The sequence below is a fragment of the Clinocottus analis genome, unplaced genomic scaffold (assembly GCF_023055335.1).
Source record: "Clinocottus analis isolate CAN_PGR_092001 unplaced genomic scaffold, fCliAna1.0.p SCAF_19, whole genome shotgun sequence".
Taxonomy (NCBI): domain Eukaryota; kingdom Metazoa; phylum Chordata; class Actinopteri; order Perciformes; family Cottidae; genus Clinocottus; species Clinocottus analis.
Genome location: NW_027175920.1, coordinates 6,160,828 through 6,176,400, shown reverse-complemented (window position 1 = coordinate 6,176,400; position 15,573 = coordinate 6,160,828). Strand labels below are relative to the sequence as shown.

Below are 15,573 nucleotides of genomic sequence, written 5' to 3'. Positions count from 1 at the left end.
GGGTAACTTAGTGAGACACTTTTTTTATCTGGAGGGAGGAACTGCACTCCAACCAAGGGCAACAGCAATTGTGGGCATCTGTCATGGGCCATCTGGGAGAGCCCTCCGGCTTCTGTGGGGACCAAAGCAAATGTGACCTGTGCATGAGTGACAGCCGGGTACAGGAACACAAACTAAGCATTTAGACACATGCAAACAGAGGAAAACAGGATAGTGTCTTGATTATCAAAATTAGAATTTACTAATAATCAAAAAGGCAAAAATAATTTTATTTAATACACCTGGTGAATCAAACAATTAATTCCCTGTAATGTTCAATGCTTTGTGGTCAGGTCAAACATCCAGCATTGGGAGAATATGCCTAAATGCTCATTTGTCTACCCACATGTCTGTCTGCTAAATATGAAGCTACAACATAAGCTTAGCTCTGCATCACGACTAGAAACGGGGAGAAGCTAGCCTGAATCTTCCCAATTGTAACAATGTCCAACTATCAGCACCTCTAAAGCACAATATTAGACACATTGTATATGAAAAACAGTTCCTGGAGTGTCCACACTGGTCGTTGTGGTGGTCATATTATTTAACTATGATGTACATGTCTCAAGCCATTGATATCTGCCTTTGATTTTTTTATATATTTATTAAAGGTCTTGTTTTAAATCAGTAATGTATTTTTACTTTGTTGCTGCTGAGTCACTAACTTCATTTTGTTGCATCTTTTCATTATGACAATAAACATCCTTATCCTTAATGTGTTTGTGCCATTTTGATTTTCTGCCTAACTGCAAAGAGAAACGTCCATTTTAAGTCTCAAATGTATGATTAGAAATGAAAATAAATGGAATAGTATTACAGTAATAGAAGGGACAGGGCTTACAGGGACAAAAAGAGAAGAGAAAGGAAGCGATAATGTCAGATAAAGGTTCCTACCCCAAATTGTGCAGAAAATATTTAGGCTTGGAGGAGAATTTTCTAAACACTTAACAATTAGGATGCACAAATTTCATAGTTTCATATGGTGAAAGTGGCATTGGCAAGACACTCACTTATTTCTACTGTATTGAATTTATGCACAAACATACACGACTATAACATATTAAATCAAACTTTAAAATCTCTGACTTCTCAACAAGAATTAAGTTCTAAAAAGAAATTCAAATAAATAAAAACATACTAAACAACAGCATTTGCTTTAAATTGATAAAATACATAGAGGCACAAAGCTGTGGCGAGGGAGTGGGATTATAATGAGACTGAGTAGTTGAGACGACTGTGCTGTTCTCTGTCTTTCCTGATGGGAGATGTGGGCTGTTGGAGTCGGCTGTAATCCTCCTCTTCCTTCTTGCTACGCTCTAAAGAAGACTTGACCTAAATTCTCTTTAATAGTTTTAGATACATTTAACGAAGGGGGTTTATTGCAAGAATTAGCATGACCAAGTTATGCCAAAAAATATATATATATATATATAAAAAAATTAAGCTATTATGTTTCCCATGATGATGTATTCCCAAGTAAAAATACGATTAATATATTTGGAGAATTCTGAATCATATTTTCTTGGCCAAGAACCGTGTATATTTAGTATCAATATTAACAATCAATATTAACTCGCTCAATATATATTTTGAACCATCAAGGTAGTGGGGTTGCTCCATCATTACCCTCAATAGTTTAATAAACTGGGCATTAAAAGCCACCCTGGTAGCCAATTGAGGGATTTTAGCTGAGGACTCTTCAGTTCTCCCGTGACCGACACACGGGCGTGAACACGTGTTTACATTCGGAGAGGACCCGGGGGCAGAGCAGGGTCCAGACACTTCCTGCCAGTTTTCCCCTTCGGGCTTCGTGCTCCTGACAGCGCTCAGATCAGTCCCTGCATGACACTGATAACACAGGTTGAAGCAGGGACCCGCGACAACTCAATCACAGAGACATGTGCCATATATCAATCTGTCTTGATGTCGTCCCTCTATAAGTGTATTTTCAACTTACTTTCTCACTTTTTCTAGAACTTCAGCAGAAATGATGAATATGTTTATGTAAACTGATGGCGTGCCGAGTAGAAAACACATCCATTTGGCCAGGAAACGTATGCTTTTCATGTGGAGTGATAGCAGGAGGTGGGAGGAGGGAAGCACGAAGGCAGGGATGACTAACGAGAATGACTAAGAGATGTTTCAGGGTGGTTTTCCATGTCATTCGTCTAGCCCATGTCTCGCTTTATCAGTTGATAAATATACATTGTGTGGAGTTGATAGTGTGACCCCTGGCTCTTTAAATAGGTCATTCACAATAGGTGACAAATGCTTTTTCTTCCCCCAGGAGTGGCAGAAATATCTGATCAACTATATACATACATACATATATATATATATACATACATATATATATATATATATATATATATATATATATATATATATATATATATATATATATATATATATATATATATATATATATAGTCCATCCGTCTGGATAGTGTCAGCGTTAATCCAGACAGATTTTTAATAGATCCTGCTGTACAGTACTGTGTTCTGCAGCACTACTCTCCTTAACAGCAGCCCGGCTGTACACGCCCTCTGCTGCATATGCAAGTGGAAATTAGAGTGTGAGAATATGAAAAAGGACTTTGGTGCACCGGTGAGTGACACCGCTGCCTTGCAAAATGCAGATTCACTAAGCTACCGCATTATCAAACAGCAGAGGCATACACATTCAGGCAGCTTGTTGGCAGCACATTTAATTTCATGAGTAACTTGATAACTGGACATCTTACAACAAATCCAAGTGAGAGATCAGTTTCAGGAGTCTAAATCACCTGTTAAACATTAGCCTATATTCCTTTATTAGACCCGCAGTTGGGAGATTTACATTAAACATTCATTGATGTCATCAATTTAAGCTTAATAACATAATAGTTTTGAAAAAGAGCCCTCAGTATTTGGATGAAGTAGTTTGTATATAATAAGTTGTGTGACTTTAAAAGTAGTCTACAGCTGTAACAACTTGTTTACACTGCCCCCAAGAGGCCGAAAACACAAGAATCAGCTCTTTAAAGAGAAATAATTGCTGCAAAAGTCATGTGCTCTCTAATTTCCACAGTCTAGGTGCCGATCAAACCAAGTGCTATCAGTAGTATTACTGCTTCCTAAGGTAGCTTATTCTATAACTGTGTATTTAGTAATTAATTATCTAGCCACACTTTTGATTAAATTAGTTTTCACTCCAATGAGAATTGCTGAGGTATCCAATCGCATGGTGAAGAAATCCAATGGTGTTTTTCTTTTCTGGAGCGAATCATCCCAACGTTGACAGACGACTGCAGATAAGATCACTGCTCTTTCTCGCTTACATTCCCCTAATCATCCATCTTCCAAGTTCTTATCAGTGCTGACTCATATTGGAAACCTGACAGGCTAAATTGGATTGACTTTTAATTAGGCGCACTCCCCAGGTAAAATGGGTTTAATTGCCTGAATTATCTCACTGCTTCTTTAAGGTGGTTGGACAAGGAGACGCTCTGGATAACTTTTTCAACGAATAAGCGTGTCTGAGTCAGTTTAATTCAAATTCTTATCAGCCTCTAACATTTCATAATTAAGAAGGCAGTAGATGCTGATAAGCATTATGTGAAATAACCATTTGTAGTAAAAGATTACACTATGTAATATCTTATCAACTTTGATAATGTCAATGCTGTGTGTATAATTCTTTTCTAATGACCCCCAAGTGGCCCAAAAAAAGTTTCCCACTGGCTTTCAGCCTAATGCAACTGCTTTAAACTGCTTCTGCTTCAGTTATATGTCAACAACAAATGTCACAATACGTCTGAACTTTCACCTGCATGAATACACCCCTGACATCTACAGTCTTGGGTTAATTGTCCATGAGCTCATGTTTCATTTAACTTTTGGTGTATATTTATAATATTTCTCTCTGAACTGGTCTGTTTTGTCTGCATCACTGGACATTTGCCAAAAGTATGAGATCAACAAGATATCATAACAATAATAGTAATATTGATCATTTAAATAGTTTATAAATAACTTCTAAATCAACGGCCTGACTTTGTCTTTCAGTAAATAAGGATCAGAACATTCTACAAACGTTGCTTTGGAATTGAAACAGCCGTGAGACCAAATATTTATAAAAGCAAGTCTTGAAAGATGAAAAGACATTTCCAGCACAATACTGAACCAAAACATAGTATTAAACTACCATATTCAAAGAGTATTTTTGTATTATGAGACAATATGGAGCCGTCGCTGCTGTGGAGAATCACCATCAGAATCACCATCAGAGTTAAAAGCTCCAGAGAGAATGGAGGAGCAGGAGAATTCACTTCTTTCAGAATATACACAAAACATTTCCTTTCCATGTACAAAAAATAGTGGTAAGAATAACAATAATTAATTTCCAACCCTTGATTGCTACCCAAAAGGGCCTGTGGGCCATACAACAGTGAGTTATCACAATGAACATGAGAATGATACTGCCGAGATTTGAAAAGAAGCCTAATTTTGTCAGATGAGCGATGGTCGTAACCTGTTAGTGGACGTAACGGACGGAGGCTTCACCCTCAGATCCCCGTGATTCAGTCACGACGGATGATCAGACGGCACTTGGCGAGCAGCAGAGACATGCTTTAATGGCCCCTTCAATTAACGACCATTTCATTTGGCCTGCTCGACTGGTCTTTTGTGTTCAGGAGTAATGGCCATTACAGAGAATATAACGCACCATTTAATGGAGGAACAAAGAGCAAAATAATTTTTTAATAAGACTGCGTGACGAATCAGATGCGAAACAAAGCTTTTTGATTCGAGGAAAACAGGGGACAGAAATGGTTTCAGAATGAACACGGTGCTTCTTTTCTGATTTCCAAATGTTGTCAGCTAATTTTATTCGGTGCCATCCAGTTTGGTGACCTCATCCAGTTTGGTGACCTCTTCTCTCTTTAGGCACACCTCACAACTATTGTCAGTATGGATCTCTCTGTTGTCTATAAACCAGTAGTTACCCTTTTCTGTATTTTCAGCTATATTCAGTTATTTCGTTGTTTTTTTTCCGGTCTTCTCGTCTCTTGGCAATCAGCCACCATCCAGAAACACACGCAGCTGTTTTAATACTGTAGCTTCTGACCATTATGACATAGGCTAATGACGAGCAATATTCACATAGAGAAAAGAAATGTTTCCGCTGTGAAATACCATCATGGTATCCATCAGCAAAACACATCATGCCTCCTTCTCATAATATATCTGTAAGACGTTGTCAGTGTTATAGTAGCTGCAATTTTGTTGTAAGGACTGGAGGAAGACATGGGACACCAACACTGGTGTAGCAGATCAATGGTCATTCCCTACATAGTTATTCTCATTTGTGTAAATATTGCAAACTAAATGGGTCGACTTATTTATGTTTTTCTCAAGCTGTTCTCTGGACAAACCCGCTCACAACACCATCAAGAAGTATGTATCCGGTTTTGCACAATGAAGCTCTTCTAGATCACCAATGTACATAGTTTTACAATCAAAAAATATCTGTATCTTAAGAACTGCCTCCAAGACGCCGTGGATGCTTCTGCAAAATGGAGTCACAGAGAGAACAGAACATTCCAGACAATGAGACTCGTCTTTTGCACTCGAGTACAGAAAAATCAGCCCGCTGTCTTCCAGCTGAATCCTCTACAAAAGGGTACGAGAAAGGGTGGCTCTTATTTGCGAGGGCACGTAGTCCCTGAGCGCCTGAGCAAATTTTGGATTTAATAACTTAATAATTACTCAAGCTTGATGAAGTATTTTGTTCAGGTGCTGTTACTCATACATATATCTTGATGCAGCGTGTCTTTTGATCAACGTTTAAATCAAAATCATTGATTTGAATAAAAGCAAGTAAGAAATTCTCTTCTTGTCCGTGTCAAAGTCAAACATCCTCACTACTGCATTGCGCAAGCCTCTGGATGCACACACAACAAACACACACATATGCAGACATTCACACCTATATACTGTTCACCATGAACACACACACACACACACACACACACACACACACACATAAAGAGACATTTTCACACTGCTGCCTGCTGTGTTGAATCTCTACCTGCAATGCCACAGGGGAGTGAAGAGGTAATGGACCGTACGGAAATTCAACATCCCACACAGCCCTCAAGGTGTCTGCTCGTCCCTCTGTCCATATAATGGGGACTCAAAGAGCAACGATCCATCAGGGCTGCCGTGTTACATACAGACATCAAGAAGCCAGAGTGGCTGTCCACATATAACATGTTTCATGTTATATGTGTCATGCCAACATGAAACATGCTTTTTAAGAATTAAATGCAGGTAAAATGTGATATGCAGAACACTATTTGTGGGTGTTGCAAACCTAACTGCCAGCAATTTGGAAAAATACGAGAAGACGGAGAAATCACAGAATCGCTGCGTGTGAAAAGAAAGGGGGAGACGGTGTGTGTGTGTGTGTGTGTGTGTGTGTGTGTGTGTGTGTGTGTGTGTGTGTGTGCGTTTGGTGCCTTGTAAGGATCAACAGTTCAGCCGCTTTCAAAAACACTTTTATGTTTCTCGAAACAGGGATGCTGATTCATGCTGTCAATGTAGTGATGTATGAACTATGAAAACTACTTACATGTGTAACCAAACATTTTACTTAGTTTTCTAGGTTTTCTATTGATCTCTCTTTGGCATTCTTAAATTCTCGCGGCACCTTGAAGGATTGTGTTTACACCCTTGGCTCCAGCTGACAGACATTTGTTACGGGGTTGTGTCGGTAGAGAGTCGGGGAGGTGGCTTTGCCCCGTTTCGACTTGTGAGCAGCCAAATAAAAAATCACAGTTATCAGTCCAGAGGCAGGTTTAAGCTGCCACTGTGAAAGAGACTGTCATCTGATGTGTAATGACACAAAATGAGAGCCATTACGTCTTTGATGGGAGACGTAAGCAGGAAATCCATTTCAGGAGGCATTTCGAGGCGGGGGAGGGTGGGGGAGGTGTTGGAAAGAGCAATCTGTTGTGGTTCTGTTGTGATAAGGCGGACGCTGCACATTTACCTTTGGAAGCTTCCTCTGACGGTTTAAAATCTCACAGACAGACATTTCAAATAATTATTGATGCTAGATTAGCCACACAGAATGATGACAGAAGTGTTTATTCTAAACATTTGCTGTCTTAATTGTCCCTTTTCCGTGTTACAATTGGACATCTGCGGTGGAAATGTGTGTTAACAACACAGGCGGGGCTGCAACAATAAAGTCCTGAGTAGAAAACAGCTGCTATGGAGCACTCTAGTGAATGTGTGACTGCAGTTTTCTGGTCACAATATTGATCGTGTGCATCTCTTTTGTCTCAGCTGTATCATTCTCCTCTGTATACATACAACTCATTTAAAAAGTCTGTTCATTAGAACTAAAACACTTGGTCAATAAATCAGTTGACCACATTAGTATGCTTTTAGTGTCTCTAAAAATGAAAAATCTGTTGTATATCATTTAAAAATAAATATTTTTGGGTTTTAAAAAAAAAGAGAAGTGATTATTAGAAGATAAAGTAGCATCGCAAATAAAGATTTGTATGATCTACTAAACTTTTGGTCTATAAAAAAAAAAATAATAATTGTTTTATGTATAAAATTCCAAAACCCAGAGATATTCTGTTAAATACAGTTAATAAAAAAAAATCATGGCTCAATCAGGTTTCAAACTGAAAGACATTATGTAAAATAATGAGGACGTAATGTAACTTGTGATGCATCCGACAGACTGAAGTTGGTGGATTGTCCTGACTTTAAGACAAGTGATCCTAGATCCCACAGAGCAGGAGGTCAAGTGGATTTAACGTGTGTTTAAGGTTAATCAACAGTTATTAGTATGAATCAGTTATAGAATTATTGCAGTATTTATTGTAAACTAGTGCCGTGCCCCAGACGTACTGCAGGGAAGTGAATAAGAGTTTGTACTTGTAACGTTAGCATAAACAGCAAAAGTAAACTGTCGTTAATTAAGTTTATCAATATTGAACGTGAAGCTTGTTCAAATTGCCCCAAATTGGACAAAGCACTCCCTTTGGTCCTCAGCAATACATCCGCCAAGTGTAAAGTAGATCAGAGGAGCGGTTCTCAAGAAAGACAGACAGAGATTCAGAGATGATGAAATTGATCAAATATACATATCTTATTCATGCCAACAAGTTGTGTTCAAAACCATGTCAATGAGATGTCAGCGTGATATCTAGTTACAAAAAAGAAAGTGACTGAAAACGGTTTTAAAACTTGGTCTCTAGTTTGTGAGTGATACTTATTTATGGTTATCTACACAGCAGACACTCTTAAAAGTATGGGTTTACTTTAAAATGGGGGTTTGTGTAATGGCCCCCATCTAAGTAACAATACTGTAAATCCTAACTTAATGGTACTTGACTGAAATTACTTGATTAAATCAGATTGCACCATAAAAATACATCCAACATCCCACACAGTCCTCAAGGTGTCTGCCTGTCCCTCCATCAGGGCTGCCATGCTACATGGTGAGCCAAGGTGGGTGTTCACATATAAGCTAATGTGAGCCTTGTTTTTTTGAGCATTAGCAGGTAAAATGTGATTATTTCGGAAAAAATACTCAGAGAAGAGGGAGACAGTGTCGGCGTGTGTTTTGCGCAAAGGGTTTACAGGCTCGCAAAGCTCAAGAACCACTCATGTGATCTCCTTCACACTTGGCGGGTGTATTGCTGAGGACCGAAGGTTGCTGAGGTGGTTAAAAACAAAAACATATTCTGACATCTTCTTGTTTAAATGTATTTTATCTCTGACATTTTGGATTTGATTCAGTTATTTTCTGTATTCAGAAGGTAGGGCGAGATGTCATTTTATTCAACACTACTGACCTGTGACCTCCATAAAGTCGGCTCTGTACTTTGATTTGCATTATTCAGGATTCAAAGAAAAGGTCACTGAGGCAAAATAAGAAGCTGGGGTTATAACTTAACATTTGAAGAATAGTTTTATTTCTGAGCTAAGCATTTAATTTCCAATTTTTCTCTTGAGAATTGTATACTATTCCAAACATTACTCCTACAGGGATATTATTGTTTGTAACCTCAACACATTAAACTTGACCTCTTGTATCCAATAAACTATTTTGTATAACTTATAACAGCTTTATAATACAAAGCATACAAATATGTTTCTCTGTGACTAAGTGCAGCACGGATAATGGGATTATCACACTTCATTCAATCGTTTCCATATATTTGTATTTTTCTCATGTGGTGTCATTACAACGTTTTTATGACAGTGTTTTGCATTTTTCTTGCCAACTATCCAGAGGCTCTTCAGATAAAGAAAGAGATTTGAGTGCCAGTAATGCATTCGTCAAACTTCAGCACTTTCAGTGAAATATATAAAACACACACATGCGCGATGGTATTTGTGAATAGCAATGGGATATCTCCGTAATGGCTGTTTAAAACAGAGAAAACACAGCTCCGGGCAATTTACTAAAGGCGATGATGAGAGTGATGAGTCTTGTAGAATAATCTTCTCTACGTCATGCTGATGACAAAAAAATGATATTCCCCGCACGTCAACCAAAATGTTTTGTGGGTGATTGCTGAATCCCCAGTGGACTTTATCAGCAGGAGCCATGAGTCCATTGACAGCGAAGGGCTGGAGCTCAAGCTGCTCCCGTCCCAATCTCGTTCCACATGATTATTCTCAATTTCACAGCCGATGGTTTTTACTGAGACAGACGGCGCTGGCCAAATGCCAAAGTACAGAGAGGAGAACGCTCTGAGGTGGGAGAGAAAGTTAGAGAGGGAGAGAAAAGATAGGCCGGTCAGTCAACTTCATCACCAGTGTTTGGGATCGAGGTAATCTGCGAAGGTGTGACCTATTGCCAGGTGCAGGATGGTGAGGGATGTGAGACGCTGCGAGATCGTGGGACTGAGAGGAGAAACCCAGCTTTGTGTGAAGATAAATGCTGGCTGTGCGGGTAGAAACAATACAGCCACACATTCACAAGTCCTCTTTCTTTTCTTTTTCTAAATCTATAATCAATATTTTCATTTCTGAAACCATTCAAGAGAAAAACCCAAAGATAGTTGGAGTGATCAATCCTCCCATTGTATCAGAGACTACGATGAGATGTGCACCGTGGGTTGTATGGAGTCGGTCGCGTACACAGTCCTGCAGCTGAAAATAATCACTAGAGCACCAAATCCATCACTGAAAACAATCCCCAGTGAATACACGCTTGTAAAAACTAGTGTCCTTATGTTTACGGGTTATTTCTTATTTTAATAAACAAATGATATATATTGCTGATCTGTTTTTAAAGATGAAGGGCTGAATGTCACAGGCTGGAGTGGTTTTGGTCTTTTTATTGGGATGATTTTTTTCTAGGGACAAAAAGAAAACTAAAAGAAAACATTTGCTATAAATGTCTTTCAAACAGTCCCAGACCTCCAACATGAGGTACAAGGCAGAAATTACAATATTTGCAAAACAACTAAATTTGCAAATTGCAATTTACAAGACGAGATAATTACCTCTTTCTCATTGCACTATGCAAAAAGCAGGCGAGTAACTAACAATTAAATTAATTAAAGATGACTCTGCTGATTATTTTGTGAATTAACTATGGATTGTTTTGGAAACTCTGTCATAAAAAAATGGAAACTTTATTCTACAATGTCCTAAAGGCAAAGTCTTAACTTGTTTTGTCTGTTGGTCCAAAATGGAAATATATTCAGTTGCTGATATTTAGTACCATACTTTCACACATCAAGAAAAGGTTTCCTTACAATTGAGGTTAATCGATCCCAGTCATTTTCTGCTGATTTGAGTAACTAAATGTTTCAGCTCTACATACGAGCGAGCGATCTGATTGTAAGCAATATTCACATACCACTTTCATGAGCCAACGAACGCCCTGAGTGAATAATAACCTCTGGCAGGTAAGATACCTAAGGTTATCTTATTTCCAGGCATATATTGTCCACCAGTGTGTGTTCCCCATAACAGCCTTAAAGAACATGTTTTGCTCAGACACACAATGCAGTCTCTTCCTTTAAAAGCAGTCTGAGAACAATTAGATGTTGCCTTTCAACCATACATAGTATATCATTATCCATTTTAACGACCCATGTATTTAACATAAGTCATGACATTTATGTATGACATTTTCTATATAAAAGTGCCTTTCTTTAGGAAGCTTGTCTTGTGAATTTGAGCCTTCGCACAGTTGCGAGTCTGTCCCAGCTGTGCAGAAACCCAGGAGCCCAACAGCATCACAAAAGGTATGACAAAAACACAACCGACTCCCCTAGCCTCACACAGGAGGAGTGCGAGTGAAAATTACAGCATCGCCCTGGAGAGTGGGCAGTGGGAGGTGGGGGATTTGATGATTCAAGGACCTTTTGTTCACAGCAAAAAGGACTGCTTGCGTGCAGTTGGAAGGAGCATCTCTTCGGCGATGCGGCAGCGCTTGGCAGGCGGGCGGGCGTCATTTGGAGCCATTTAGGTTTGAAGCTGACTCAGAGGGGGCCAGAGGAGAACATAAGGTCATTTAAAGAGGATGCAGAAGATGATGATGATGTGGCCGGTGCGGGGTGTTTAAGTGGGTCTACTCTGCTTCAATTGAGGAGCAGCTGAGTAAGCCATGGCAACACTCACGGTAGTGCCACTGTGAGACACACAGGAAGAAACGCAACTGAACTGAAATATGGCCAGCAAGGCTCACGCATAAGGTGTTTCAACAAAATGAATGAGTTGAGGCTTGAGTCAATTACTCAATTTGATTATTAAAGTTACAACTTTAATAATCAATTGGTATCTGTTTTTTTGTGTGCAAAATGCTAGATATTTTCTCTGAAATGTGAATATTTTCTGTTTTCAACATCAATGTGAGCACCTTTTGGTTTTGGACTGTTGGTCAGACAATACAAACACTTCAGGAATTTAAGATTATACCATTTTCGTACATTTTATTGACCAAACAATGTCGAGGCGAAGAAAACAACCAACAATCAGAGGACGTTTCAAAACATTCAAAGCTATTTTCGTGTTTGATGTTCAGTCTTGCTCCCAGAGGATCGAAACCACCAAACTATACAATTAACAAGCAAAATGTTCCACCTGAGATTCCAAGATTTTAAAAAGGAACATTGAAAACAAAGATTTTTCAAATGGACCCTATACATGAAATAATGCTGCATTGTCTTTTGTGATACATCCATCTTATTTTCTATCTCATTCAAACCCTGACTAAAACTTTTGTGGGCGGAGCAGACAGATCCTTGAAGTCAAAGATGTACATGGCCCCGCCCTCATTAACCTGGTTAACAACGTTTGACCTTCATCAGAAGGAAGACCACAGCTGTCAAAAAACAGTATAATATCTTCATGTTAGGGCCTGTGAAACACCTTGAAACAATTATTTTAATGTCAAGATAACACTCGTTACAAGGAAACTTACTTTAAATGGTATAAATTGAATCTGAACACCAAAGTTTCCCCAAAATGGTTGGTTCAAGAACTTAAGTAAAACTACTTTTTGTGTAAGTAGCTGCAGCTATAACACAATTATATCTGTATCCAAAAAATGTGTTGATACTAGAAAAGTAAAACACAGACAGACACACCGCTGTCCTTTGAGCAGCCTTCGTAGCTAGCTTATTTAGCCAAAGTAAACGCATTTGTCCCTCATGACAAAGCGGCATGTTGTAGGAACATGTGTAAAAACATCAAGTCGACAGACAAAAGCAGTCTGAATGTTTCTACCACGACTCACAAACAGAGAAACCGCTTCGACGTGAACGGATATAAACCGTCTTCCTACCTGTGTGAGACGGTGTCACGGCTCCTGCGGGGCTGCTGTCCATTTCCAGTTGTCACAGACTTTAGCGGGAGATCAGAGAGCAGGCGTTTCAGTTCCGCGAGCGAGTCTAGAAATGATGAACCGCGCGGAGAGTGCGCGCGCGCTGTGCCACACGGCCGCCTGCGCGGCTGCGCTACCAGACCGTTACGCGCGAGGATGAGAGAGAGAGAGAGAGAGAGAGAGAGAGAGAGAGAGAGAGAGAGAGAGAGAGAGAGAGAGAGAGAGAGAGAGAGAGAGAGAGAGATGACAATTGCAGTCAGGCGGTGTCCAACCAGAGCTGAAGGAAAAGTAGCGAATGTTAAAATGTAAAAAGAAATACCACATTTGTTTATCTAACATGACTAACTTTGTTTGCTGCAGTTAAGTCACAGCAGTGATTTGAATACCAATGATAATGCAGCATTTCCAAGTATCTTTCTTAGTTGATTCATACTTTAATAATTATTCTACTCTAAGGAATGATAATTAATATGGATTAGTTTCTTTGAGTCCTTAACATATTTGATAACATAATGCAACAGATTACAGGCTTTGAGCGTGGGGGGCAAACATACATCAATACATTAATGATAACACATTACATAAATAAAACAGTTTTGATAAATATTCCTTGGACTCTTGAACAAACTATTTAACGTTAATCATCTATTTCCAAACTACCTGATCGTTTATTAAGTATGCTCTCCTGCACTACAATTACTTATTATGACTTAATACACCGCTACCAAAATATCTATATGATACACTAATATCAGTGAATCTTCCTTTGGCCTATCTAAAAACAGAGCATGTTAAAAGGGCACTCACAGTGATTTAACATTAAGCTCTACAACAACATTTACTACAACAAGTATTGATTCACTTGCAAGAGATATAAGTTGGGAAGACTGTGTACATTTTTTTTAGATCTTGGGTCCAGTGGATCCTACACTTCCCATAATGCAACATCTCCAGTTTGTAAGTTAGGCTTTGAGGTATGAATTTGTAGTCTCCGCGGCCGCCATCGGGGTTATTTTCTCTCTCCCTCCATAGGTCAATAAACAACAGACTGAGCGTTGACCTCTAAGCTCCACTTTAAAATGTGCCTAGTTTCTAATCTTACGGTTAAAAGCTCAAAACTTTAAAGAAAAATGATTTACTCTCTTTGTCCACTGAAAGTACATTTTTGCATGACCTTAAAGTCTTTGTAAAAAATACCTTCTTGTATTTTTACAGCCTTGGTACAATAATAATGTGTATCCTGAAGAGCCATTAAGAGTAAGATGAATTGCATCGATGGGTCAAAGGAAAATGTACTACTCTGACACGTTAAATCCTCTTAACCTTTGGGGCCGATCACCAGCCATCACTCCCCACTCCCACCGCTATCCAGAGCCCCTCATTAGCAATGTGGGGCAAATGTTCAAAAGCAGATTCCTGCAGATGAACCCGGGAGTAAAGTGACACAGACACATGCCTGAAATCGCTTTGGCCGACCTGCGCGTGCGACCGGGTCAGCTGTCAGCCGGACGATGATGGATCCTCGTTGGAAATATACTTGGAGTTTGAGCTATGTCCTTCTCATTGAAGTCCTTTGGCACCCTGCTTGACCCCGGCAGCACAAGGCAGCTATCCTAAAAATAAAAGGTGCACATGCGCTTGTATGCACAAACAAGCACAGACAAGGGTGTAAGATATCGCAGCTCATCAAGTGACGTCTACGCTTGTGTTTGTGGATACAGAAGAAACATTGCGCACGCAGAGATACACAGATAACTATTAAAGTCCTGCTGTCCAGGTTGGATTTAAAAGGCGCGTATTTGGTTGCTTCATTTACATGAAGCTTCGAGACAAATCAAGCATCAAAGTTAATACCAAAGCTCGGCTCCATCATCATCCTGAGTGCCTGGAGGTGAACAATGTAGGACCATTGTGAGTCAGATAATGACTGTAGCTCCCAGCTTCGAACACAGTAGAGTATCTGAGCGTGAGGACAATAATCAACCTCTGACTCAGTGTGACACTCCGTTATTAGTCCGCTGCAGTGGCCGAAGCATGAAGCATTTTGGTCATTTATTTCTCAAACCACATTTCATGATTTCATGGTCTTGATTGAATGTCGATCACATTATCGAGTCCTACGCCGTCTTTACATTTCAGGAAAGAGGGAAAAAGGAATCCTTTCTCAGTCTGACAAATGACAGGAAATGAAATGGACATTTCTAAATGATTCTGTCCTTTCTTCAAAGTCAAAAGTCTTCTGTCTTATTGGGGAGAATTATTCTTTGCTGTCAACATTTCTCTTCTTTTGGGAGGTTGGGTTTTTTCTACAGTTGCTTTTTTGTCTAACATATTAACTGTTTTTTTTTTTCCTTACATACGTCAATGAAAATGAAAAATAAAATGATAACTTAAGAGCATATTCTGTATGAAATGTATTGTTCATGACACATACTGTACATGACAAACGTTAATATTGAAAACCAATATCAGAAAATACAGGAAGGTAATTGAATTTTGACTTGAAATACATGAGTTGCAGAAGTAATGACGAGGAAAATGATAAGTACATTTAATAAATACATTTATTAACATTGCAGCCAAAACTACATCATATACATGGACGTTTTCAGAGCAAGGACAGTAAAGTCTTAAGGAGCATTTAAAAAAACAACACAATTCCTTCTTGGCAGATCTAA

At 39.1% G+C, this 15,573-nt stretch overlaps 1 protein-coding gene across 2 annotated transcripts in view; it reads right to left on the bottom strand.

Annotated features, from left to right (window-relative positions):
* LOC137790007 (zinc finger protein 385C-like) overlaps positions 1-12,971 on the bottom strand; it is a 58,789-nt gene extending 45,818 nt beyond the window's left edge. For both annotated transcript variants that reach the window (XM_068583925.1, XM_068583927.1), the window contains exon 1: positions 12,857-12,971. In XM_068583925.1, the coding sequence (XP_068440026.1) occupies positions 12,857-12,899 (43 nt within the window). In that variant the 5' untranslated portion in view covers positions 12,900-12,971. The remainder of the gene's footprint in view (positions 1-12,856) is intronic.
* Between the last annotated feature and the right edge of the window lie 2,602 nt (positions 12,972-15,573).